The 27,670-nt window shown below is 50.7% G+C and overlaps 1 protein-coding gene across 2 annotated transcripts in view; it reads right to left on the bottom strand.

The window, feature by feature from the left end:
- Nucleotides 1-27,670, bottom strand: part of LOC126533189 (uncharacterized) — a 112,835-nt gene that overhangs the window by 7,831 nt on the left and 77,334 nt on the right. For both annotated transcript variants that reach the window (XM_050180461.2, XM_055071633.2), the window contains one exon: nucleotides 15,212-15,318. In XM_050180461.2, the coding sequence (XP_050036418.1) occupies nucleotides 15,212-15,318 (107 nt within the window). The remainder of the gene's footprint in view (nucleotides 1-15,211; nucleotides 15,319-27,670) is intronic.

Genomic DNA, 27,670 nt, shown 5'->3' with positions numbered 1-27,670 from the left:
GGAGAATCCGAGGTGCCCAGCGGTTGGATCGTCGTGTAGGGCGTGCAGTATTTCTGGACGCAGCGCTGATGGCACAACAAGAAGGTACCTGGCGCGGACTGGTGAGTTCTTCTTCACGAGCAGGTTCTTTTGTAGTGTGAACGAAGACAACCCGCGCTTAAATGCCCTAGGGACAACGTCGGTGTTCCCTTGCAAATATTCGACGAGGCCTTTTAGCTCCGGGTCTGCTCGTTGCTGTTTAGTGAAGTCTTCTGCGCTTATTATCCCAAGGAAGGCGTCGTTGTCCTCGTCGTCTTGTGGCGGGGGATCGATTGGGGCGCGTGATAAGCAGTCGGCGTCGGAGTGTTTTCTTCCGGACTTGTATACTACCGTGACGTCATATTCTTGTAGTCTGAGGCTCCACCGCGCGAGCCGTCCGGAAGGGTCCTTTAAGTTAGCTAGCCAACACAACGCGTGGTGGTCGCTGACGACTTTGAATGGCCTGCCATAGAGGTAAGGGCAGAATTTAGCTGTAGCCCAAATGATGGCGAGGCATTCCTTTTCAGTCGTAGAATAATTGCTTTCCGCTTTTGACAGCGACCGGCTAGCATAAGCTATCACCTGTTCGACTCCGTTTTTCCTCTGGACTAGGACGGCACCGAGGCCTAGGCTACTGGCGTCAGTGTGGATTTCGGTATCGGCGTCCTCGTCGAAGTGTGCAAGTACCGGCGGCGACTGCATGCGTCGTTTGAGTTCTTGAAATGCCTTGGCCTGCGGCGTTTCCCACTTGAACGTGACATCACATTTGGTTAGATGTGTTAGCGGCTCCGCGATGCGTGAAAAGTCCTTGACAAAGCGCCTATAGTAGGCACACATGCCAAAGAATCTGCGCACTGCCTTCTTGTCGGTTGGCTGCGGGAACTTTGCGATGGCAGCTGTCTTCTGTGGGTCGGGGCGTACTCCTGATTTGCTGATGACGTGGCCTAGGAACAAAAGCTCATCGTAAGCGAAGCGGCACTTTTCCGGCTTCAGAGTGAGCCCTGATGAATTGATGGCTTCTAATACTGTCGCAAGCCGCCTAAGGTGATCGTCGAAATTTGCGGCGAAGACAACGACGTCATCCAAGTAAACAAGACACGTCTGCCACTTCAATCCTGCTAAAACCGTGTCCATCACTCGCTGGAACGTTGCAGGCGCCGAGCACAGTCCAAATGGCATAACCTTGAACTCATAGAGGCCGTCTGGCGTGATGAAGGCGGTCTTTTCGCGATCCCTTTCGTCGACTTCTATTTGCCAGTAGCCAGACTTGAGGTCCATCGATGAGAAGTATTTAGCATTGCAGAGCCGATCCAATGCGTCGTCTATCCGTGGGAGGGGGTATACGTCTTTCTTCGTGATTTTGTTCAGTCGACGATAATCGACGCAGAAACGTAGGGTTCCGTCCTTTTTCTTCACTAAAACAACTGGAGACGCCCACGGGCTTTTCGATGGCTGGATGATGTCGTCGCGCAGCATTTCCTCGACTTGTTGTCTTATAGCTTCGCGTTCTCGCGTCGAAACTCGGTAAGGGCTCTGGCGGAGTGGTCGAGCGCACTCTTCGGTTATTATGCGATGCTTTGCGACTGGTGTTTGTCGAATCCTCGATGACGTCGAAAAGCAGTCTTTGTATCGTCGAAGCAGACTTCTGAGCTGTTGCTGCTTAATCACGGGGAGACTTGGATTTATGTCGAAGTCTGGCTCGGGAACTACGGTCGTCGGGGTAGATACGACAGAATCCGAGAGGACAAACGCATCGCTGGTTTCCTGCATTTCCTCGATGAATGCGATCGTCGTGCCCTTGTTGATGTGCTTGAACTCCTGGCTGAAGTTTGTCAGCAGCACTTTCGTGTTTCCTCCGTGCAGTCGAGCGATCCCTCTTGCGACGCAAATTTCACGGTCGAGTAGTAGACGTTGGTCGCCTTCGATGACGCCTTCTACGTCAGCGGGTGTTTCGGTACCGACCGAAATAACGATGCTGCAGCGAGGCAGGATGCTCACTTGATCTTCGAGCACACTCATGGCGTGGTGACTACGAGGGCTCTCCGACGGTATCGCTTGATCTTCCGACAGCGTTACTGACTGCGACTTCAGGTCGATGATTGCGCCGTGTTGGTTCAGGAAGTCCATGCCGAGAATGACGTCTCGTGAACACTGTTGCAGGATAACGAAGGTGGCAGGGTAAGTCCGGTCATGAATGGTAATTCTTGCCGTGCAGATTCCAGTCGGCGTAATGAGGTGTCCTCCAGCGGTCCGAATTTGGGGGCCCTCCCATGCAGTCTTAACCTTCCTCAACTGGGCGGCGATGTGTCCACTCATTACGGAGTAATCGGCCCCTGTGTCGACTAAGGCAGTGACTGCGTGGCCGTCGAGAAGCACGTCGAGGTCGGTGGTTCTTCGTCTGGCGTTGCAGTTGGGTCTTGGCGTCGGATCACGGCTGCGTCGTATTGAACTGAAGCTGGAACGTCGTGTCGTCAAGCCATCTTTCGTCGGTGTAGTTTTGGCTTCCTGACTTCGTCGGGACGGCGGCGTGTCGTCATTAGGTCGTCGAGATGGTTTCTTTGTCGTCTTCGTCGGCGGCGGAGGATCTTCGTCAGTTCGACGAACAGCAACCGCACCTCCATCAGTTGCTGCTTTTAGTTTTCCGGATATGGGCTCGCAGAGCGGCCCCGGGCTGGGCCGGTGTATGGTCGGCGCTGCGGCGACAGGTAGCGGCCTGGTGACGGCGAACGGGACGGTCGTCGAGGGCTCCACTGAGTAGCGGCGAGGTAGTCGGCGATGTCACGAGGGCGTTCACCTTCCCTCGGGCGCTGTGCGTTCACGGCGAAGCCTCGCAATCCCAGGTCGCGGTATGGGCATCGGCGGTACACATGGCCGGCTTCGCCGCAGTGGTAGCAGAGCGGGCGGTGGTCGGGGGCTCGCCAAATGTCCGTCTTCCTCGCGTAGGTGCGCTGGGCGACGGGTGGTCGTGCTGGCGGCGGCGGACGACGGAATTGCGGCGTGACAGGGCCCTGGCGCAGTCGCGGAGGGGGACCTTGACGGCGTGCGACGGCGGCGTAGGTCATCGCTTGCGGCTCAGGCTGCGGTGATTCAGGGGCTACTCCAAGTTGTTGTTGGAGTTCCTCACGCACGGCGTCGGCAATCGTAGCCACATGAGGCTGTGATGACGGGAACAGCTTTTGTAGCTCCTCCCTCACAACAGCTCGGATAGTCTCGCGTAGGTCGTCGGTGGCCAGTGACTGAACTCCGGCGTAGTTTGTCGAGTTCGTGCGGCGGTCGAATTGCCGGTTTCGCATCTCGAGTGTCTTCTCGATGCTGATGGCCTCGCGAAGAAACTCGTCGACAGTCTTCGGTGGGCTTCGTACCATCCCGGCAAAAAGTTCCTCCTTTACACCACGCATGAGTAGGCGGACTTTCTTTTCCTCGGACATTTCCGGGTCGGCGTGGTGGAATAGGCGGCTCATTTCTTCTGTAAAAATCGCGGTGGTCTCATTTGGTAGTTGCACCCGGGTTTCTAATAGCGCTTGGGCTCGTTCTCGGCGTACAACGCTTGCGAATGTCTGCAAGAAGCCGCTTCGGAATAGCTCCCAGGTCGTCAAGGTGGCTTCTCGGTTCTCGAACCACGTCCTGGCAGCGTCTTCCAATGCGAAGAAGACATGTCGCAGTTTGTCGACGCTGTTCCACTTGTTAAAAGCAGCGACCCTCTCGTATGTCTCAAGCCAGCTTTCCGGGTCCTCGAACGTTGAACCGCGGAACGTCGGAGGCTCCCTGGGCTGCTGCAGCACGATGGGAGATGCTGGGGCTGCCATTGGGGTGGACTTGGTGGTGATCTTCCTGGTTTCAGGCAAAAGTCCGTGCTCCGGGGGCAGTTGTTGAAGACGGCGGCTTGCTCGATGGTCCGGGACTACGTTGGTGCTGTCTTTGCGGTCCGGGCTTGGATCACGGTTTGTCGGGGGCGTCCGGTACATGAAAGAAAAGCACCTCCACCAGATGTCACGTGGTGGTGACGTTAAGAACACAGTAGCGATACTGTGAAAGGCAAAAACTAACTTTTATTGGGCGAACCTGTGCCCACAAGAACAGGCTACACTTATAGCACAACGATAGCGGCGAACAAGGTCGGCGATCGTCGGAAATCTGATCAGCGGGTCAAGCGCGTCGGCTTTTATACAGCAGTCATCGAATGTTCCAGACTATTCCTTCGGACCCGCGTGCCTTCCACAAAGTTCTACACCATTCGCGTCACGCGATGAAATCAGATAACACAAGGTTCTGCGACAACAGACAGCCGGATGGAAGCATCGATAACTTTCCAGAAAATTCGGATACATGCAGGCGCATCCAGCGCTGTGCGATTACATTTGTTAGGCGGCGAAACGTGGTCGCCCGATAAAGATAAGTGCACGCGTCAATATACAGTAGAACCTCGTTGACATATTTCTGTTACTAACAATTTCCTGGTGCCAATGTTTGCAATCAACAAAACAAAAAATGACCCAATTAGCCCCAAGAATGAACTACAGGGGCGCTGCGAGCGCCGCTGGCATGACGTCAGGGCATGGACCTGTCGTGCCTGTCGTCTCCTACAGTTCGGGCGGTGTCCGGGCTCTTTCTGCAGTATTTTCGTTCGTTCGCCCTCGTTCTCTCTGCTTGTATACTTATGGCGGTCGTCTCAAATATATTTTTACAATGCCTTCATTCACGCAAATTTATTCAGAGAGCTTATTTCTTAGACGACAATGCAGCTCTCAAAGGCAATGCTACTGTGCCAGCTGAAGGAACGCAGACCAGCCCATTGCGGGTTTTTTGTGAGCAGATTGACAACCAAAAAACACACCATAAATGTATCCAATTATGATATCATATCTGCCACAGTGCAACAAGTATGTCACAAATGCTGGTTATGTAAAACTTCTACAACAGTTACCTTGATTTTAATCCGATAAAAGGTTTGCTCACGACAAGTGGTTCATGGCGTAATATCAAATTCTTGCATTTCTTCAGAAGCGCCACTTGCTTCTTTAACTGCTTCTCAAAATTAGGCGGTTCTTCACATGTTTATTTCAGGTGGCGGAAATTTGAAGTAAAGCTAATGAAGGCTTACAGCTATTTGCAGAATAGGAAAAGGAGTGTACCAATACAGTCGAACCTCGATATATCGAACAGCATGGTGATCGCAAAATAGTTCGATATAGCCAGAATTCGATATATAAAATCACGCAGAAAACGCGTCAGAAACTAGCGCAAATCAATCAATGAACCAATCGTGGCGCAATAGATACTCACATGAAGCTTCAAACAAAGTATTTATTTAGTTCGCTGAAAGTACTGAAGCAGCGTAGCCTGCTTCATATTAGCAACCGCGTGCTTGACCACGGCGTCCTCAACATAGTCCAAACGGTCCACAAGAGACAGTCCAGTGCCTTCTATTGCGCCGCAGTAGCGGCGTACAACAGCCAAAGCAGCTACAGCCTCAGTTGCAGTTGGGAGCGGGGCAACATCAGCGCTTGCTGGATCAGCCTCGGCAGCGTCTTCGTTTGGCCGCTCAGCAGTCACTTCTGCCGCGATCTCCACGTCTGTTAACTCTGCCACTGTTTCGGTGCTGTCGTCACCGCCAACGAAGTCCGCAATGCACATGATGTGTGGCTCAGCACGGACAAAGCGCTCCAACTGGCTCCACGGCCGCCTCGATCACACGTGCACGGTGGGGGCAAGCCTCGCCGTGCGCGCGTGATCGAGGCGGCTTGCCCCGCCGTGCGCGCATAGGTGCGCGCGTGATCGAGGCGGCCGTGCTGGCTCCAAGCCGCCGCGTGTGTACACCGCTACGTTCAAATGGCGCCCTCGGCGCAACCGATGTGGGCAGCTGTCGTACGCAGCAGTCTGGAACGCCGATCGCGCCGCCGCTTTCTTCGAGAGCGTTGCGGGAAAGCTCGCCTCCTGTCAACAGAGCGCACTTGGTCTGGGGCGGCGGAGTTCGATATATCCATTTTACATCCGGCCCCGTTCGAAATAAAGAATTAAAAATGCATGCGATTTTCCATGTGATATAGAAATTGTTCGATATACGCAATAATTCGATATATCCGTGTACGATATATCGAGGTTTGACTGTATATATTCCCTTTTCCATGCTACACGTTCAACTGACTTGAGAAATTTACTGGTGCTTGTTGCTTGAGGAATAAACATGACGAATCTCAATGACGATGTATCAATCAGAGGCTAATGGAACATAAAAGGTCGTTAACCGGTGGATCGCCTTCTAATCTATCCCTACATTGCCAAGATTGTAACTGCACGCCAGAGTTAGATGAATGCGCGATATTGTACAGGCACAAGAATGAAGTGTCTTATGGTAGAGGCATGGCATATCTATAATGGTGGAAGCGCGTGGGTGAGTCAACCTTCGATGACTTTACATAAGGAATAAATTAAGTGACTTAACAGCTCCCTCTCACGTAGACCGGCGCATGTACCCGACTGACACGTGGCGATACCATTTTAGAGCTTGTGCAGATGAGTTTTCTGTCTTCTTTCTTTTTTCACCTCAGTGCTCCCTTCAGTTGATAGTCGGCATTCGTGTTGTCCAGTTCTCTTCTCTTGTGTCCTGTCTGCACGCCTCACCTTTTTTGCATAATGAATCCTTACCAACTAGCTCAGCTTTCTGTCGTTCTATGACGAATCTGTTTGGCGAACTGACACAGGCTGCTCGGCCCAAATTTTTTAGTGAAATATGCCTTTTGGACCTTATGGTTGTAGCCTGAGAAAGTCGAAGCGTCAATCATTAGTAGTATGGTACACATTGAAGATATCATAATTCCCCGCTGGAGGGTCAAAAATCAAGGGAAATATGTAAGGCTTGTGGCGTTTTCTTTATGAAAGTTTGTGAGGTTCTCTTTTAAGTACAGTAAAAGCTCGTTAATTCGAACCGCAAGGAGAAGCTGCTTCAGTTCGAATCAACAAAAGTTCGAACTAACGAAAGTGAAGGAGAACAACAGTAGACTGCGATTTGGAAGCAACAGGGCATGTCAGAAATATAATGCTTGAAAAAGTCCGTGATCGTAGTCTGCCTTTCTTCCTTGAAGGCGACGGCTAGCACTTTTTGCTCTAACGAGCGAATGTGGCGGAAGGCCTCCCCTTCGTTTTCTTCAAAACTGAAGAAGAGACGGGCAGCATTCAATCCAGCCATGACCTCCGCAGCGGAGGGCCGCACTGGCGCTTCGTCTTCCTCCTCCTGCTCGCCACTGGCAGCGACAGGTTCAGCGCTTCTGACCTGAGAAATTACGTCCTCATCTGTCAGAGCACCACACACCACTGCACTCTTGTCCCCGTCGACATAGTCAGCAAAGGTGATGTCGTCCAAAACGTCCACCAGGGGAGCGGTGACGCCAACTTCGAGCGCAGGTGGCTGGTTTCCTCCTTGTAGAGCTTGCGCGCCGCAGCCGTAGCGGCGATAGCGATTTGCTATCGTAACCGCAGTTACTTGCTCCCAAGCAGGCACAAGCATGTGTAGCGCACTTAGGAGCGTCAGCTGATAATTATTACACAAAACAATTCGCTCCAACAAATGGCGCCGGTAAAATGATTTAAAATTTTCAATGATACCTTGGTCCATGGGGTGTAGGGGTTGAGGGACGGACTTCGGGATGAAAACAAAGCTTGGGAGGGTTTATTTTACATTATTTACAGTAAGACGTCAGTGAACAGTCGTACAGTCATTACGGGCCGGCAGCAACTCGGACGCTATGGCCCGCGGCAAGAAGTTCGAGAGAGGTGAATCAGGGAATGCTCTGGTCTCTCTGGAATGCTTCTTTTAAACCCTTCGAGGACTGGAAGTCGCGTCATGTTCGGCCAATGAGAGAGTCCGCTCAGATGACGCCATTTTCGGCCAATGGTTGGCGCCCGTGCCGCGGTGCCACACCAGGCGGCTCCCTGCGGTCTTGCCTTCTGACTTGCAATGCGCTCTTCAAAGGCGGAGAAGGGGCCCCATTGTCCGAGGGCTCACCTACTCCCGGCGGTACGGCCCCGCTGTGGTAGCAAATGCCTTCTTCAAAGGCGAAGAAGGGGGACCCACTTTGCTTCCAACAGTGCCGGGCTATCCCCTCGCTTTCTGGAAGAGTCAAGCAGAGAATAGCTACCGGCGGCGTACGAACTTGTTGGCACGTGAACTTGTTGGCTCGAGCGCTCCTCTGGAATGTGCTGCGATTCGATGTGGTCCGGGGGAACTCGAAGTAGGCGCAGGAAACAGCTCCATATCTAACAGGGGCTGCAGCGCCGCTGTAGTTTTAGGTGGAAGGAAGGCTAGCTCAATGGCCTTCGTCTCAACGTTGACCTTATGAGCTGAACAGTTGTCAATGAGCAGGAGGATTTTCCATCCACAACGCTCAAACTTTTTGTCCATCTTCGCTAGCCACTGTCTTAACAGTTCCCCCGTCATCCATGCCTTTCTGTTGGCACGTAGTCCACTGGGAGGGACCGGATGCTCTTGAAGCAACGCGGACTTTTCGATTTGCCTATCAATAAAAGCGGCAGCTTTTCAGTTCCTGTCATGTTCGCTGCAACCAATACAGTTATTCTCTCCTTGCTTCTTTTCCCTCCAGTGCACTTGTTGCCTATATATGTGATTGTTTTGGGAGGCAGCAATTTGAAAAATAAAGCAGTTTTGTGTGGATTAAATATGCCCTGTGGAGAATACTTCTCCATGTGGCCTTGCAACACCTCGGAGCACCAAGCTTCACACGTTTCAACGTTTACGGCCTTTGCTTCTCTCGACACAGCACGGAAAACAAGGTCGTAACGCTCGCGGAAACGGTGCAGCCACCCATCTGAAGCAGCAAAGTCGCTGTAACCCAGCTGCAGGGCAAAGTGCAATGCCTTCGCCAGTATCACAGGGCCGCTCAATGGAATATCCTGAGCACGCATGTCCTTTATCCAATGCAGTAGTGCTTTCTCGCTGTCGGGATACTTTGCGAGCCGCAACCTCTTCCTTTTGTTGGCAACTTCTGCCACCAAGACATTTTTAATAGCCATTTTATTCTTTATGTAAGTAGATAGTGTGCTTTTCGGTATTGCATGCTTCTTCGCAATTTCTTGCTTAGACAAGAGTCCGGCGTCCACTCCCCGCAGGATATCACTCTTCTCTTGCAGTGTTTTGGCGCAGTGATGGCGTGTGCCACGGGCACACGCCATCTTCAAGTCGCAGCTCTGGGTCCGACTGTGCCACACCACCGATGTCCACCGAAACGAACATTTACCGAGGCTTGAAACGAACATTTACCGAGGCTTAACACCATCAAAAAGAATTGCGACGGCCGGTACCTCCTAAGCTGAAAACAGACGTGCACAATCGATGAAGACTGCCGAGACAAAGACGCTGAACATGTGAAGGTGGCAAAGGCCCCGATTCGTCGGTTTTTGATTGCAAGTGCAGCTGTGACGCACTTGATTTGCTGTGTTTTGGTGCTTGCCACGCCATCTGCCGCACAACATTAGCAGCTACACAAGATTTGCAAAGCCTCCGAGATTCGCGACGGGCAAGAAGTCTTGGAGATCACGTACAACGGAGAGGAGGCAGCCGCCGCTGCCTTCTGGCAAACCCCGCGCCGGTTAGATTTTTCTCGGTTTTGCCTTCTCTCCGTTTCGGAGGCGACACAGCCTTGTGTGCAGACAGTAGACGCGTTTCTCTGGCTGTGTGCCAGGCGCCAAGCCACCGGCACGGTGGTGCATAGTTAGAAATATCCGTGGCGGAACCTTCTCGCGTTCGAATTAACAGGCTTTTTTATACATGGACTTCTGTGGAGCTTGGCCAGACCAAATCGTACAGTCCGAATTATCCATAAATTCGAATTATTTAAGTTCGAATTAACGAGCTTTCACTGTACCGACGAAGCGAATAGTTCTCTATTTGTATAATTAAACAACGCTGGATCGAGACATGGTGAGGCAGAAAGTGCTTGAATGTTCCTTTTCTAGGCAATCTAAGCTACGCTGTAGTACCTCGAGAATACTTTAGGCATTCCAATAGGCGGTGCTAAAATGCTTTATGCTTTCAATTTGAAGTTGTAGTGAACTGATGGGTTCCGCAAACAATGTGTGCCTCGCCATACCGACAGTCGGTTGCTACCGTTGCGTGATGGGTGTGCCATACTGTTGATAAAGGCTACTGAGGGCCACCATGAAACATTTCATCGCTTGCAATTGATTGGCTCTCGATCTTAACCACGAAACGTTTCTCTCAGGTGATTGCTATGGTTTTGGTGAATTAACTATGTAAATACTCTACATGATGTGCTACCGTGTTAGCAGCCATGAGCAATTCGTTTTTTTGGATGCCTGTTTCAGAGAGGGGTGAAAGTAGCAGCAAACATTTTCATAAGAAATGTGCGCCTAACTCTTTCTTTTACACATTAATAAATGGTCATATTTGACTCGAACAACTCACCAGAGTAATAAGAATCATGATGACAGCTTCGCTGGGCAGTGTCTTTCTAACACGGATAACATATGTTGACGCCAATTAGCAAGACTTTACTTCCATGTAAAATAAAATGTCTTTCATAGCTAAATATCAAGGGAATGTTAAGTGTTTAGTGGAGCGTCATACCCAACTTCGCGTGTTGAATTTGCAGACATTCTTCTTACGCAAAATTTATGGACAGACACGGCGCATATATACATTGTAAAACCAGTAGACCCCTTCAATGCTACATAGCTCGCGATACCCAAGCCGAAATTTTCTCGACTCATGCGCTTTTGAAGAAGAAACTGTGGTTCAGGCATGGCAGCAGAAAGAAGCCGACATACCCTTCAATAAGTACGGCTCGAGCCACCCATACCCCAAACATACACAAAGGGAGCACGCGCACGCTGCAGCCGAGTAAGCCGCAACGAGTGGCGTCCTGGCCGTGAACGTCACTCGTGAGAGGGCACTGCTCTGAATTCTCGCTGCTAATAGAGATGCTCATTTTTCACCTGTTCACACATTTTTAGAAAACATGATTTTTGGCACCAATGTCCCGTACGTCAACAAACTGCAATCGTATGATACATTTTCCGGCTGCCAGACCCCATGTAAACGAGAAAATACGTGAGTTGCGTGCGATCGAGAACAGTACAGTAAAAGCTCGTTAATTCGGACTTCTAGGGACTGTAAATTATGTCCGAATTAACCGAATGTCCGAATTATCGAGCGGACAACAAAAACAATAAATGCACGACTTTCATCAACAAACCTTTACTGCGCAAAGTAATCGAGGATGCTCGTCTGCTTTCGAGCAGAAACCCGCGTGGATACTATTTTACGAAGTCCTTCCAGGTGCTTAGCAGCTCGCATGCTGTCTGCAGTGTCCCAACAAAATTCTTCCAACGCAGCGAGGGCCTCCGTGACTTCCTTCACAGTGCGAGGGGGCCGAGGCTGCTCCTCTCGCGGCTCCTCTTCCTCCTCAGAATCTTGCCGTGCAGCACGTCCCTGACAATTTCTTCTTCGGTAAGCGAGCCGGCTGTAACAACGCCGTCATCAATGCCGACGTAATCAGCGAGTGTCACCGCATCCGGCAGAACTCCTCCAAAATCCTCGCAGTCATCTCCATTGTCATCTAGTGACACTTCGGCCACTGCATCATCGCCAGGCTCACGCACAACGAAGCCACTGTGTCTAAAACAGTTGGCGGCGACGTGCGCGGGCATGTTGTGCCAAACGTAGGCAAGAATGTTGACCGCGCTCAAAAGATTCACGTCGTACTGCTTGCCGACTTCATGGCACAGGAGCATCCGTTCCAGCACGTGCCTGCGGTATTTGGTCTTGACATACTGAATTATGCCTTGGTCCATCGGTTGGAGGGCCGATGTTGTGTTCGGCGGCAAGAAAACAACTTCTATGTTGTCCAGTCCGGTGACACTGTTATGCGCACTACAATTGTCCAGCACCATTAACACTTTGCGGTTCTTTGCGGAAAACTGTCGGTCTAACTTCTGCATCCAGCCACGAAAAATTTCCGACGTCATCCAGGCCTTTTTATTTGCTCCATATTCCACCGGAAGAGCAGGCATGTTCTTAAAGCACCGTGGCTTTTGTGCCTTTCCAAAGACGACAAGCGGCAAGCGCTCTGTTCCTGTCATGTTGGCGGCTAAAAGAATGGCGACGCGTTCCTTGGATCTTTTGCCACCGATGCACGGATCTCCTTTCATGGTCACAGTCTTGTCTGGCAAAGCCTTAAAGAGAAGTGCTGTTTCATCAGCATTAAATATGTCATTTGGATCGTAGGCGGTGATGTGTTCGAGCAGCTGAGTGTTCTTTTAGTTGTTGGCAACGTCTTCGTTGACAGCGCCTCTTTTGCCGCACACAGTCTTAAAAACGAGGCCATGTCGCTCTCTGAAGCGCACACACCACCCTTCCGATGCCTTGAATGCATGGATATGCATCATCAGTGCAAACCTCTTGGCTTGCGCCATGATGAGGGGTCCACTCAATGGCAGATTTGCATTACGCGAGTCGACCACACACCGAAGCAAAGCCTCTTCCAACTCTGGATGAGCTGCTGTTTGCAGACGCTTTCGTGACGCTCGAAACTTCTCGCTTTCGAACGCCTGAAGAATCTTTTCATTTTTCACATACGTGCTCAAGGTACTTCTTTTCACGTCATACTTCTTCATGGCTTCTTGTCGAGAGAGTCCGTCCTTCAGGGCCCACAAAATTTCCACCTTGGTAGCCAAGTCCTTCGCCTCGTATTTCGGCCGCTTCACCGGTGTTGCCATTGGCAGAGAATGCAGTGACACGGACGCACAACAGAAAAGCACCAATAAAGTTCAATAACTGAGCTGCGCTAAATCCAGCGGTCCTTGGCAAAACAGCGTGCAAGGATGTAGCGCACCAACAGCAACAAAGCTACAATATGGCCCCGTCGATAACGCCGACACATGCAAAAACAAGGAAAAGCACCCATCCAGCCACAAGTCGAGCCAATTGGATTGTATTGGCCAAGTTTCAGCCACTTGATGCCAATGGCGATGCTGCGTTTGGGCAACAAGGCGTTGGTTTGGGTATCACTTTTGTGCCGCATTTGCCGTATTTTTGTTTTTGAGCCTCGGTGGCTGCCCGAAATCGTCTGAATTATCCGAGGTGGGCTGGAATCGGTCCGAATTAACGAGAGTTTCGTCCCATAGACTCCTATATATACTTGTAGGGACCAGGCGCGAAGGTCGAATTATCGAATTTTCCGAATTAACGGTAGTCGAATTAACGAGCTTTCACTGTATATTGCTGGTTACTGCAGCAGGTTCACCGCAATACTCGCCTGCCCGTCTCACGTGAAAACGCCGGCGTGCACTCAGTTTCTCATTTCGGTTCCAGCAAGTCTTCTCAGGGGCTGTCGCACGCAGCATTCAAAGCTATCACCGCCAATCCTAGTACAATGAGCATCTTCATCTATCTGTTTTACAGCGCGTAGTGCGATAGGAAGTGTAGCGCACGCTTTTACCAGGCGATGACTGAAACACGCTGCCATTCCTCGCTGCCAGATTGCGATCGTATACATTATCTTGTCACTAGATCCCATGTAAACAAGAAAAGGTGCGAAGCGCTCGTGATCGAGGATGGTATATAGCCGCCTGTCTCACGTGAGAACACCGGCGCGCATTCAGTTTCTCATTTTGGTCCCAGCAAATCTTCGCCCGGGTCATCGCACGCCGCATTCACAGCTACTGCCACCAAACCTATTGCAATAAGCATCTTCACCTACCTGTTTTACGGCGTGCGGTAGCGTACTGCATGCTTTTAGCAGGCGACGGGATGTGGACATCACGTTTTGCTTTGGCTGCATCCGGCATCGCCCACTGGCTTGATTTCGTTTCCGTTTCCCACTGCCCTCTTAAAACACCACACAATAGAAAAACAACAAAACGCGTCTTGGGCCGCTGGAGCACCACCGGCTCCACGCACGTTGGCTTCTCATGCCACAACGATCCGCACGACACTTCGCATTACGTAGATGTCAACAACAGTTGAGTCTGTGGAATTACTTCAGATCGTACATTTTCCTGGTTAGTATGTTTTTTTCAAAACGAATAAATGAGGTTCTACTGTAATTACCTATGTAAGCTGTGCTGAGCAGTACATTGCCGCAGCGATAATTTTAGGGGGTGTTAGGTCGCCTTAACCCTCTCCCCTGCCACAGGCCTGTGGCTTGACATTATTTAATGGGTTTAAAAGCTTCTCTGCATTCTGCCCCTGTTTAAGTATGGCCAGGGTTGGAACCTTGCGCTCAGAAGTAGAACACTATAGCCACTGTAGTGGGTGGCTCTGTCACAGTAATGGCTTCCTCAGCAAGAATCGGAACCAATACTATACAAAATATTGTATTTATCTAGGCTGGCACCAGTTCTAGGCCAACCCCCACAATTCACAAAGTCACAAAATGAAAGGAAAGATTTCATTGAAAGCAGGCCAAACAAAGAAGCCATTCAGCAGTGAAGAGTCATGCAACCGCTTTGAGATGTATCACTTTTGGAATGCTCACATTATTTGGTTGGCCAGTACCTTAGTCTGTGCCATCATGGCCCAATCCATTACTCCAGTAAAATGGACATGTCAAAGGCATGTCAGTAAATAGGCAACTGAATTTGTTCCGAGCAATGCCACAAACCTTTACGACCTCCTTCGCTTGCACGATCTCTCTGGTTACTAACATTTCCCTTCTTTTTGTGTCCTGATTAAACCAGCGACATCTTTTTCCGCCTTGTGGCATCAACCTTTCTGCGATCGGCAATGTGAAAATTAAAAATTAAATTATGGGGTTTTATGTGCCAAAACCACGATCTGAATATGAGGCACGCCGTATGGGGGGACTACGAAAATTTGGACCACTTGGGATTCTTTATTGTGCACCTAAATCTAAGTACACAGGTGTTTTCACATTTCACCCCCATCAAAATGCGGTCACCGTGGCCGGGATTCGATCTCGTGACCTCGTGCTTAGCAGCCCAACACCATAGCCACTAGGCAACCACGGCGGGTGATTGGCAATGTGAGGCGGTTGTGGCCAAATTGCACATCAAATTTAAGCTAACCCTTGAATTTGGTCCATAAATTGTTTTTCAAAAAGATTTCTGCCTATATTTGAGTAAATACGGTAAATGTAGGTATGGCTCTGTGCTATGGAGTAAACAAGGTAAGGAAGCAACATGCAGGCTAGACTTTTACCTCCTCAGCTGGATGGTAAGGTGGTGGTTCGGGTGGCAGATTGCTGCAGGCCGCTGTGGGTGGCAGGAGGTGGTCAAACGAGTCGCCCGTCCTTGCATTCTGACCGCCTGAGGGGGAAGCAGTGAACAAGTATCTTGTTTAACAGCAGCTGGCTCCGCAGTGGTTCAAGCTCATCATCCCATAGGGTGTTCCTACCACCACTTAACACTAATGCACGTACAAATATAACACACATCTAGTTTTTGTGGGTTCAAAGTAAGGAAATTATGTGCAAGAAAACTTAATGCATACCCAGCTTTTATAACAAGAAAACTGTAGCATACCTCCAATTTTGACAATCAGTAAAATATTGTAAAAAGAAAATTAAATGTCCAGAATTTACCTTCGTGGTATGGAAGTTTAATCGCACCTAATGTCCCCTGTCATCACATAGTACCCATTGTTGTCACTTAGTGCAATTGCACAATTTTAAAGCACATGTGTTTTCAGGAAAAGTTTACTAAAAAATTGCATGTGCATTAGATTTGAATACAAAACAAAAACTACAATAGTGGTAAGCTATCGTCATTGGCATTAAAATTCCTTTCCGAAATCCCATCCACACGTCACACTACAAAAGCTTTATGCCTACTCCCCAAGTTCACTGAGCTATATATTCTAGGCTCTGTGTACCTGCTCCAACCCATGACGTCACAAAGATGTGATGGTGCTGTTGTCGCTGCTTACTATGTTGCAGTAGGCACTTAGCCAGCTCTAGCTAAATCAATCAGAGTGCCTCAGTTACCACAGGTGCCTTTACAATTTACAATGAGCAGTGTTAGAAGGAAGGAGTCACGTGTGCCGACGATATGCGTTGTGGTACATTGTGCCGAAGGCCACAAAAATAGGAGACAAAAGATTTCGTGGATTTCTTGTCGACAAAAGCCGCCACAAGCAATGGGCTAGCAATGAGCTTGTCAATTACAATTTTCCACCACATTGTAGGACAGATTAGTCTTGAATGTAGGCAGAGTGGGTGAGGGCATGACAACGCACATCACATTAGCAGTGTGGGTAGCCAAGCACAGATTCACATATGCAGAAAGCGGCATGGTAACAGCTATATTCATTGCAGCAAGGAAGTGCATCGAAACGTGTTCATGAATCTCTGCACATGAACTAGAATGTGCCATGTTGGTCATTCACAATTCCAACAATGCTTCCACCGTGGGAGCAGGGCACACGCAATACAATCTAGCATCTGATCCGGCATTTAACTTATCCCAATGACTGCCCCCAACCGATTTCCTACAGGTTCTGATAGAATGCAGTGTGGGATCAGACGCTCAACAACCAACCAACTCCCTGGATGTTGCGGTGCAAAGGATGGAGCAATTGCATGGCCGCAGTCAACAATGCAGATAGCATGTATCGTTGCATGCCACAGAGCCAATGTTGCCAGCAGGTTGGAACCTCACCAGTTCTATCATTCCAGCCAAGGCATTCGCTACTATTGCCTGCTCATGGCAGCATAAGAATTCGGTAGTTTTTTTCAGACATGAAATAAAACCTAACAGAATAAGATTATGACGTAATAGTTCTGCGGAAACCTGCAAGGTGGAGGAAAGTAATTAATAAAGAGAAAAATGAGACATCCACCCAAGCATAGCAATTGCTACAAAGGAAACCCGTACGGGTTCCTTGAAAGAAAAACCTTGCAGTTGAAGAAAAATTCGTCCTGGTCTGGGACTCGAACCCAGGACCACTGCCTTTCCAGGGCAGCCTCTCTACCATCTGAGCTAACCAGGCGGCTAGCAGATAGCAGGGCCAAGTCGAATTTATTGACAATTCAAAGCAAAGACAAGAGTTTGACGTAATAGTTCTGCGGAAACCCGCAAGGTACGATAATTTCAACTTCACCCTGCCATCTGCCGGTGCCACTGCCGGCACATTCTGAGCTCCTTCCTGAAGCTGCAGCTTTAGCTGGAGGATCTCATGCTGACTCTCGTCAGCTAAGCGCGCTAATTCAGCAGCTTCCTTGATTGCCTCTCGCTCCGCAGCTCTCTCGTCCCTTTGTTTTGCCTGTTCAGCCTCAATCCATCTGCGAAGTTCTGCGCCTGACAATCCTATTTGGAGTCCTATAGCCGTGAGTTTCTCTAAATCCATGGTGCAGTCTACTAATGTGCATCTGTGCTCAAGTGAAACTGCCCTCTTTCACTGTATTTACGAGTGAATCCTGGCAGGCTCGCCAGTTTGTGATGTTATTGGGTGCAGGATCACTCCAGAAAGAGGCAGAAGCAGCACACAGAAGCACAAACACACATCAGACTTGTATTGATGCACTTCACACATTGAAAACGGCACACACATGCAACAGTTCCCCAAAATATCTCCTAGACGACATGTAGCTATATATATGTATTGGTCAAATGTAATCGGCCTACAGTTCAGGCAGAAGCGCATGTCGCCATGTCAGAGGCGTCGTGGAACCAATGTTGAACAGCAGTGTTGGACAGCAGGGTCGAACAGCAGTGTCGGACAGCAGGGTCGGACAGCAGGGTCGGACAGCAGGGTCGGACAGCAGGGTCGGACAGCAGGGTCGGACAGCAGGGTCGGACAGCAGGGTCGGACAGCAGGGTCGGACAGCAGGGTCGGACAGCAGGGTCGGACCGCCTCGCGGGGCTCAGGTGGCCCTGTACCACAATTGATATACCGGAGCCTCCGCCTGCCCGGTTTCCCTCCGGCTGGGTTTGCGCTCAGGAGCCCACAGCAGCAGTCACTGGGTCACGTCCACAGCTGGCGGGGTGGCCCTGTGGCCACTCACCCGAATGCTCGTTCACCCCGGTTCAGGACCGCCAGCCCTTTTGGACCAGTTGCCCAGTGGAAGAACTGGGCGAGGTAGCCTCCCAGCAGGTGACAGCGTTGATTCGGGTGTGTCGTAGTGACGTGGGCGGCGATAGCTCCTATGGACCGGACGCACAACGAGGAAGCTCTTTGCCCTCGAACGCCGAACCTCGTGCGCTGCTCACGCCACAGGCTACACTCTCTCACGCCACACTTTTCGAGGCGTCACCGTCGAAGCTTACAACAACTTGGTGTCGATGATGATGATGGTCCTCACTCACTGGTGTTTGCCAAGAGTTGGTGCCCTCTTCGTCACCGCACGGCGCACTACCTTAATGTTTATTTTTTCTACTTCCGTGTACCATATTATCACAATGGCATCCCCGTTTCGAGACAACCGGTGCATATGTGCAGTCGATGCGTGGCTGGTCAGCCTCCATACCGGTGACGATTCCAATGGCCTGCTCCAGCGTGAGGTCTTGCTCTTCCAGAGGATATCCTCTTCCTGTGTTATCTCGAACACCACGAGTGACCCGGTCAGAGGTCATTATCAAGTTTATGTCCAAATGCACATGGGCCCGCCAGTTTCTGCAGTTCAGCAACAAAGTTCTTTGCCACTTCGCCCTCTCTTTGCACCTGACAGGGGAACTGGTGGTGCAGAACAATCACCGAAGTCTTCGACGTGTAGTATGTTATTAGCAGCTGCAGGCTTTTATCCAAAAGTGTGATGTCACCAGGCGTTCTGGGTGCCAGTAACCTAAGCGGTAACGAGTATGTCAGGTGTCCACAGGGGCTCGGAAACACTGCCTGTTTCTGGTCTTGGGCAATGCCGTTGGCGATGAGTGCTGTTCTAAGACTTCAAGAAATTTGTCCCACTCTTAGGCTTTACCAGTGAATGCCATCAACTTCGCCATGACAGCTATTGGCGTTGGTGGCGAAGGAAAATGAGAACAAAATAAGTTAACAAAACATGTTACTATATAGGTACCCTAGTTGGCAATTGTTAGGAATTAATAAATAAATTTATCAGAAGGAGGAGGAAGAACTTTATTTTCACCAGATCTTCAAATTACGTGAATTACTGGGTTATTTCTTCTGCCAGGTGGCGTGGTGTGGCCGTAAGCCCTCGACTTTCAGTGATCTCCAAAGCCTAGTTGACGGTCCGTAGCTGGACTGCAAGATCCGAGCTGGACACCTCTACCTCCCAGTCCGAAGCGTTATGAAGTTGGAGTTCTGCCCTAGGCTTTAGCCCGGGGCAGCTTCTCAATATATTTGTCAGGTCCGCCTTATGGACATCGCAGTTTTTGCATTTAGGTGAGAAGCAGCCCGGAAGGGAACAGCAGTTTACGATAGGTAGCGAGGCACTGGAAGTGCTAAGGGAATACATCTACTTAGGACAGGTAGTGACTGCTGATCCGGATCATGAGAGTGAAATAATCAGAAGAATAAGAATGGGCTGGGGTGCGTTTGGCAGGCATTCTGAGATCATGAACAGCAGGTTGCCATTATCCCTCAAGAGAAAAGTTTATAACAGCTGTGTCTTACCAGTACTCACGTACGGGGCAGAAACCTGGAGGCTTACGAAAAGGGTTCTACTTAATTTGAGGACAATGCAACGAGCTATGGAAAGAAGAATGATAGGTGTAACATTAAGGGATAAGAAAAGAGCAGATTGGGTGAGGGAAGAAACGTGCGTTAATGACATCTTAGTTGAAATCAAGAAAAAGAAATGGGCATGGGCAGGACATGTAATGAGGAGGGAAGATAACCGATGGTCATTAAGGGTTACGGACTGGATTCCGAGGGAAGGGAAGCGTAGCAGGGGGCGACAGAAAGTTAGGTGGGCAGATGAGATTAGGAAGTTTGGAGGGTCAACATGGCCACAATTAGTACATGACCGGGGCAGTTGGAGAAGTATGGGAGAGGCCTTTGCCCTGCAGTGGGTGTAACCAGGCTGATGATGATGATGATGAGAAGCAGCCCGGATATATCGGTGAGTACTTGTAAGGGCCGACAAATGAGCCAGTCTGCAACTGTCTCCAGCTAAACTGTTGCAGTTTATCTAGTGATTTATCTGGAGGAGGGTATTTTTGTCTACCTTTGCGGTGGTGCATAGTAACTGCATGGAATGTCCCCCTGTGATCCCTCGTTGAAGTCAGGTCGAGACCTCCCACCGCCCGGCTGACGAAACCTCGGGCATAATTATGGGTAGCCTCATTTTGTGGGTGTGAGGAATGTGCGGGGACCTAGATGATTTGAATCTGGCGATCAGGTGGTGGATATAAGTTTAAAATTTGCAGGGTCAATTTGTGGATTTTGCCACTGGCAAAATTTCTAACTGCAGTTTTAGAATCGCTAAACATGATTTTCGCATTGGTGCCATTGATAGCCAGAGCTATAGCTGCCTCTTCTGCTTCCTCTGCATGCACGCAACTAACTGTTGCTGCAGAGTGGGCCTGTCCTTGATTGTTGACTATGCCTATGGAGAAGGCATCTCGACTTGGGTATTCTGCAACATCAACGTGGACTGTATGCTGCAGGCCTGAGTAGTGTTTATGTAGAGCTTTAGCTCTTGCTCTCCTTCTGTCCCTATGATGTTCAGGATGCATGTTTTTTGGTATTGGGTCTATCCTTAAATTTCTGTGGTATATCTTAGTGGAAGTTTACAAATGGAGGTGTGTGTGGATCCATATTGGATCCTCAGATCCTCCAATATGTGTCTTTCTACTTTATTTTTGGATAGCCTTTCCAGCTGGGCTAGTTTGTGTGCCTAGGCCAGCTCCTCTAGGGTATTGTGGATTCCCAATTATAGGAGCTTCTCATCAGCCGTGTATCTAGGGAGGTGAAGGGCTAAAAAAGATTAAATTATGGGGTTTTACGTGCCAAAGCCACCTTCTGATTATGAGGCACGCCGTAGTGGATGACTGCGGAAATTTAGACCACCTGGGGTTCCTTAACGTGCACTTAAATCAACGGGGGTGTTCGCCTAGCAGCACTAGCTCTAGGTTGCAGCGGTAGGCTTAAAAACAGGGCGGTCCTATCTTGAAAAGGGGAAGCAAGCACACCTCGTCGTCTTCTTCTCATTCACTAGCACCATGCCCACTGCCCAGTGCCTTCAGTACAATCACTCCCCACCGAAAGAGTAGCCATCCTGGCGACCTAAGGGCAGGAAAACACAGAAGGGTCATGGCACTGCTTGAGCCGGGAGACGTGCACAATTTCCTGGCCGCGACGACGCTGGTCGGAAGGCGCTTCCGTTGGCTCGATGAGGTAGTTGACCGCGGATGTTTTTTTCAGTACCCGATAAGGACCGTGGTACTTGGAGAGCAGCTTAGAGGAAAGGCCTGGAGGAGTAGAGGGCACCCACAACCAGACCAGCGAGCCAGGAGCAAAGCACGTAGCCGCAGTAGATGAATCATGGCGATGCTTTTGGCGCCACTGGTCCTGGGATGTCAACGAACGAGCGAGCTGGCGACATTCTTTGGCGTAAGCAGCCGCTCTAGAAACAATCGTGCACTCCGAAGCATCTGGTCGGTAAGGCAGAACCGTGTCCATAGTGCATGAAGGTTCGTGTCCGTAAAGAAGAAAGAAAGGGGAGAACGCAGTGGTGCTTTGCGTGGCGGTATTATAAGCGTAGGTGGCGAAAGGCAGAATGCGATCCCAATTCGAGTGGTCAGATGAAGCATACATGGCCAACATGTCGCCAAGGGTGCGGTTGAAACGCTCTGTCATCCCATTAGTTTGAGGATGATATGCCGTGGTGGTGCGGTGAATGATGCGACACTCCTTTAGCAATGCTGCAATGACGTCGGAGAGAAAAACGTGACCGCGGTCGCTCAGTAATTCTCTAGGTGCTCCATGGCGTAAAATCAGGTTTCGAAGGATAAAACTGGCGACGTCTTTTGCTGTGGCAGATGCTAGGACTGAAGTTTCGGCGTACCGCGTGAGGTGGTTGATAGCGACAATAACACAGCGGTTGCCACTTGGAGTGTTGGGAAGCGGACTGTATAGGTCAATGCCGACACGGTCGAACGCGCGCGGGGGGCATGGTAAAGGTTGCAAGGGGCCGGTGGCATGTTGAGGTGGCGTCTTGCGTCGTTGGCATATGAGGCAGGACCGGACGTACTGGCGAACGAAGCGGTACATACCGCGCCAGTAGTACCGAAGCTGGATGCGAGAGTATGTCTTTAAGACACCAGCGTGGCCGCATTGGGGATCGTCGTGGAACGTGGCGCAGATGTCAGGGTGCAGGTGTCGGGGTATAACAAGCAACCACTTGCGACCGCTCGAATTGTAGTTGCGGCGGTACAGCAGGTTATCCCGAATGATGAAGTGCGCGGCTTGACGACGGAGCGTCCGAGAAATTGGCGCTGGCGACTGGCTAGACAGGAAGTCAATAAGCGAAGAGATCCATGGGTCCTTGCGCTGCTCTGATGGCATGTCGGTAATGTTGAGGGCGAAGGCTCCATGTGTGGAAATAGACGAGTGGACAGGACCGGAGGGCAGGGGTGACCGGGATAGAGCGTCTGCGTCTGAATGTTTTCGGCCGGAGCGATAAACAACACGGATGTCGTACTCTTGTAGGCGCAATGCCCAACGGGCGAGCCGACCAGTTGGATCTTTTAATGAAGATAACCAGCATAGGGCATGATGGTCGGTCACGATGTCAAATGGACGCCCGTACACATAAGGACGAAATTTTGCGATTGCCCAAATGATGGCCAGACATTCCTTTTCAGTAACCGAGTAGTTCGCCTCGGCTTTGGTAAGGGTGCGGCTGGCATACGCGACGACATACTCTTCGAAGCCATCCTTGCGTTGTGCAAGAACAGCGCCGAGTCCGACACCGCTAGCGTCCGTATGGATCTCAGTTGGTGCAGAGGGATTGAAGTGTCGCAGGAGAGGTGGAGGAGAAGTGAGAACGCGTCGTCGCATGCCGGGAACCAGGCTGATAGGTCAGAACTGCCGGTGAGAAGCTGCGTCAAGGGGGCGATGATAGAGGCAAAGTTACGGATGAAGCGCCGGAAATATGAGCACAAGCCGATAAAACTGCGAAGCTCTTTCATGGTGGTTGGTTTAGGGAACTCGGTTACGGCGCTAAGTTTCGTGGGGTCCGGGAGGATACCGTCTTTGGAAACTACATGACCGAGAATAGTAAGCGTGCGAGCGCCGAAGTGGCATTTCTTCAAATTTAGTTGCAGTCCTGCAGTGGAGAGGCACGAAAGGACTTGCTCGAGGCGGCTGAGGTGCGTCGCAAAGTCGGTGGAAAAAACCACAATGTCATCCAAATAACAGAGGCATGTTTTCCACTTCAGCCCTTGAAGAATGCTATCCATCATTCGCTCGAAAGTGGCAGGCGCGTTGCAGAGGCCGAACGGCATGACGGTGAATTCATATAGCCCATCAGGAGTTACAAAGGCTGTCTTTTGGCGATCGGCCTCTGCCATTGGCACTTGCCAATAACCGGAGCGTAGATCCAGCGAGGAAAGGTATTCCGCTCCTTGCAGACTGTCCAAGGCATCGTCGATGCGCGGCAGAGGATAGACATCTTTGCGCGTTATTCGGTTAAGGCGGCGATAGTCGACGCAGAACCGAATGGAGCCGTCTTTTTTTTTAACAAGGACAACCGGAGGTGCCCAGGGACTGTTAGAGGGCTGGATGATGCCACGCTCCAGCATGTCGTCAACGTGCTGGTCGATGACACGGCGTTCAGCGGCCGACACACGATACGGACGCTGGCGCAATGGTGTTTCTTGGCCGGTGTCGATACGGTGAACGACTGCGGACGCCCGGCCCAAGGATGGTTGGCCAATGTCAAATGAGGCACGAAAACGCTGGAGGAGCTTGATGATTTCGGTGTGCTGTGCAGGTGTGAGTTCTGCGTCGACGGCACGAGCGAAGACGTCTACAGGGGCATCGGTCGCGGCGGGAGGAGTTACGGCACAAATCGGAAGTGATGCCGTATCACCAAACATGGTGGCCTGGAGAATGCTATCGAAAGCTTCAGCGGTACCCAGGCACTCGTCGCGGAGTAGGGATGATGGGCTGCCGGACGGATTGCACACGTAAAGGGCAGCAGAACCTTCGCAAAAAGTGACGACAGCAAACGGAAGCAGAAAGTTCCGGCGGTGCGCACAAGTGGTTGACGGCGTAAACAGAACAGATGAGTTCGCAGCAGAGCTACATAACACAGGAACCAGAGCGGCGGAGAAAGGTGCGATATCGATGTCAGAGGCGGCAACAACTTTAGGAGAATAATGGTCGTCAGGGTCAAAACACGGCACTGATAACGTAAGTTCGCAACGAGCGCAGTCGATAAGAGCTTGATTGACAGATAGGAAATTCCAACCAAGAATAACGTCGTGCGAGGAACGAGGCAGGACGACAAATTTGATAACATGCATAACGCCTTGAATGACAACCCGGGCTGAGCACGACGCTGAAGGCTGAATGCGATGCGAGGTTGCCGTACGCAGAGAAAGAGAGGTAAGGGGAATGGTCACTTTGTTCAAATTGCGGCAGAGCTTCTCACTAACAATAGAAACGGCGGCTCCGGTGTCGATAAGTGCGTGTACGGTGACGCCGTCTACGGACAGTTCAATTTCGTTTGCCGGCGCAGAATGAGGCCTTGAAATGTTTGACGGAAACGCAGTTCTTGCCTCTGGAACTCTGACTGCTAGTTTTCCTCTCGGGCTGGGCTGGGTCGGCGAACCATCGGGGAAATGGATCGGCGACGTGGGGAAGGCGACCGGCGTGAATCGAAGGGGAGGCGACTGTAAGAGGTGTCCGGAGGAAGGTTAGATGGGTCCTGACGCGGAAGTCGAGCAGGCCTGTAGCTTGAGCGAACCCCACTGTCAGGTAAACGGGGGCTGCGACTGGCAGAATCGTGCTACGTGGCCCGGAAAATGGCATGAATAACATATTGGCCGGTTATCAGGTGTTCGCCACGGGTTGACGACAGGGGCTCCAGCAGCCGAGGAAGGAACGACTATCGGACGCGAAGGTGGCGGCGGTACATGGAAGGTGCCGGTGGCCCGGTAGGAATCAGGAGCCGGAGGAGTGTAAGGCCGCGCGACAACGTCAGCGTATGTTAGCGGTCCAGCTGCAGGCTGCGGAGGAGGGGCAGATGGCAGCGCCGCGGCAACTTGCGTCTGAATGACGTGACGAAGCAAAGGAGCCTGGGTTGTCGACGGCTCGGGTGCGCTATTCGCCAGAGAGAGTTGGCGTGCGACTTCCTGGCGGATGAACTGCTTTATCTCCGGCATTAAAGCAGAGATGTCGGCAGCGTCGCGACCGAAGTCCAACGGGGATAGATCCGCAGTGTCCTGCTGAGCAGCGCGTGTTGATGCACGTTGCTTGCGCAGCTCGTCGTACTGCTGGCAAAGCTGTATGACCTCGGCAATAGTCCGGGGACTCTTCGCGACGAGCATCTGAAAGGCATGCTCATCGATGCCTTTCATGACGTGCTTGATCTTGTCTGCTTCATCCATGGATGAGTTGACGCGCTTGCAGAGCGAGAGCATGTCTTCAATATAACTGGTGAAGGTCTCGTCCTGGCGTTGAGCTCGATCACGCAAGCGCTGCTCAGCGCGAAGCCGGCGAACTGCGGGACGGCCGAAGACCTCAGCCAAAGTCGCCGTGAAAGCCGACCAGGTGGTAAAATCGGCTTCATGATTGCGGAACCATAGGTTGGCCACGTCAGTCAAATAAAATATGACATTTGTGAGCTTGGCGCGGTCGTCCCACTTATTATAGGCGCTTACACAGTCATATTCGGCGAACCAGACTTCCACGTCGTGGTCGTCTGTGCCGCTAAATATAGCCGGATCGCGCTGGCGGATAACACCAGAGCAGACGATGGCCGGGGGCACGGGAGCAGCAGCCTGGGACGGTCCCGGTTCATCCATTGTAACAGCTGGTGGTAGCATGCGACTGCGGAGTTCCAGGATGTTAAAGAGAAACCCCGCACCTCCACCAAATGCAACGGGGGTGTTCGCCTAGCAGCACTAGCTCTAGGTTGCAGCGGTAGGCTTAAAAACAGGGCGATGCTATCTCGAAAAGGGGAAGCAAGCACACCTCGTCGTCTTCTTCTCATTCACTAGCACCATGCCCACTGCCCAGTGCTTTCAGTACATTAAGTACATAAGTGTTTTCGTATTTCGCCCCCATCGAAATGCGGCCGGTGTAGCCGGAATTTGATCCCGCGACCTTGTGCTCAGCAGCCTAACACCATAGCCACTGAGCAACCACGGCAGGTGGAGGTGAAGGGCTGATCTGCATGATTGTCTAATTAGGCAGTTGATTTTCCTTTTCAGCCGGGTAGGGGTGCAGGTAAGGAAGGGAATATACTATCCAACTCTGGACGAAGGCTTGAACAAGTTGCCCGAGATCCACTTCCTTCATGCCTTTATGTTTGTTTGCTACTCGCTTAATTAGCCTGTTTGTTTGGCTAACACACCTTGTGATTTTGTTTAGGGTGACTGCATTCTTTCCGTTGTTTTGTACATGCATCCACAGATTTCTAAGGGTCTGCAATTCTTGTATGTATGTGCCATCTACCATTACCTTGATGTTCGGGTGAGGCGTTTTTGCTTGTGGTTGAGCCCTTATAATCAAAAGTTCTGACTTTTCGGGGGAGCATGAGAGACCTATTTGATTCACATGATATGACACTCTGCTACTGCTTGTAGCGTTTCCTCTATCTCACTATCGCTTCCGGTATTAGCCCAGAGCATGATATTGTCAGCGTATAGTGAGTGTCTTAAACCAGGGATTGTGCTAAGTGCGGCAGCTGGAGGTATAAGACAGATATTAAGCAGGAAAGGGGATAGTACTGATCCCTGTGGGGTTCCTTTGCAGTCCTGCCGGAGCAAAAGGCTTTGATATAGTAGCAAGTTTTGTGCCCGACATTGAGTTCCTCCAATGAAAGCATGATTGCTTCGTGCTTACTGTTGTTAAAGGCTTTTGTTAGATGTAGTGCTAGGACAGCTATAATTATTTTCCTGTGAATAGGGTGTAAAGCCTCTTCTGAGAGTCTCAGTATGATGTCCTGAGTTGATAGATTTGCTCTAAAGCGTATCATAGTGTGCCGGGAAGTCATACCTGTCATCCATGTGGCTCTGCAGCCTGCTTAGAATTACATGCTCTAACACTTTGCCTAAGCAGGAGGTGAGATATTTATTAGAAAGCGGCCTGCTTTCTAGCCTGGCCAAACCAATGCCTCTTGATGGCTCTGCAGATACAGCGCCATCTACGGTCACAAAAATAATTGCACGACTGTGATTTAGGTTGGCAAAAATAAGCACGCTATGATGAGCTGTAGTCAGATTGTAAGCATTGTTTGTCATGACTGTGGCAGCCAGTGAGCTAGGCCTACCAGCTCGATTGGCGGCTGTCAGTACAAGCGTCATTGGATGGCACACCACTGTGAAGTGTTTGTCACTGACATATGGGGTCTGTCCGCAAAGTAATGAGACAGCCTGCTGTGCAGCACTGCAGTCACCAGTAGCATGCTCCCAGGAGGAGAGGTCTGAGCTAAGCAACATACTGGGCGGCAGTTGCGTCTGAGCTCTGATGCAGTGAGGATCAGACGCAACTAATAAAGACTTTTCTGAAACTTTAGTCTTTATTCTTTAA

Source organism: Dermacentor andersoni, chromosome 7, assembly GCF_023375885.2.
Source record: "Dermacentor andersoni chromosome 7, qqDerAnde1_hic_scaffold, whole genome shotgun sequence".
Taxonomy (NCBI): Eukaryota; Metazoa; Arthropoda; class Arachnida; order Ixodida; family Ixodidae; genus Dermacentor; species Dermacentor andersoni.
The sequence above is the reverse complement of the archived record's forward strand: the minus strand, read 5'-3'. Positions and strand labels throughout refer to the sequence as shown.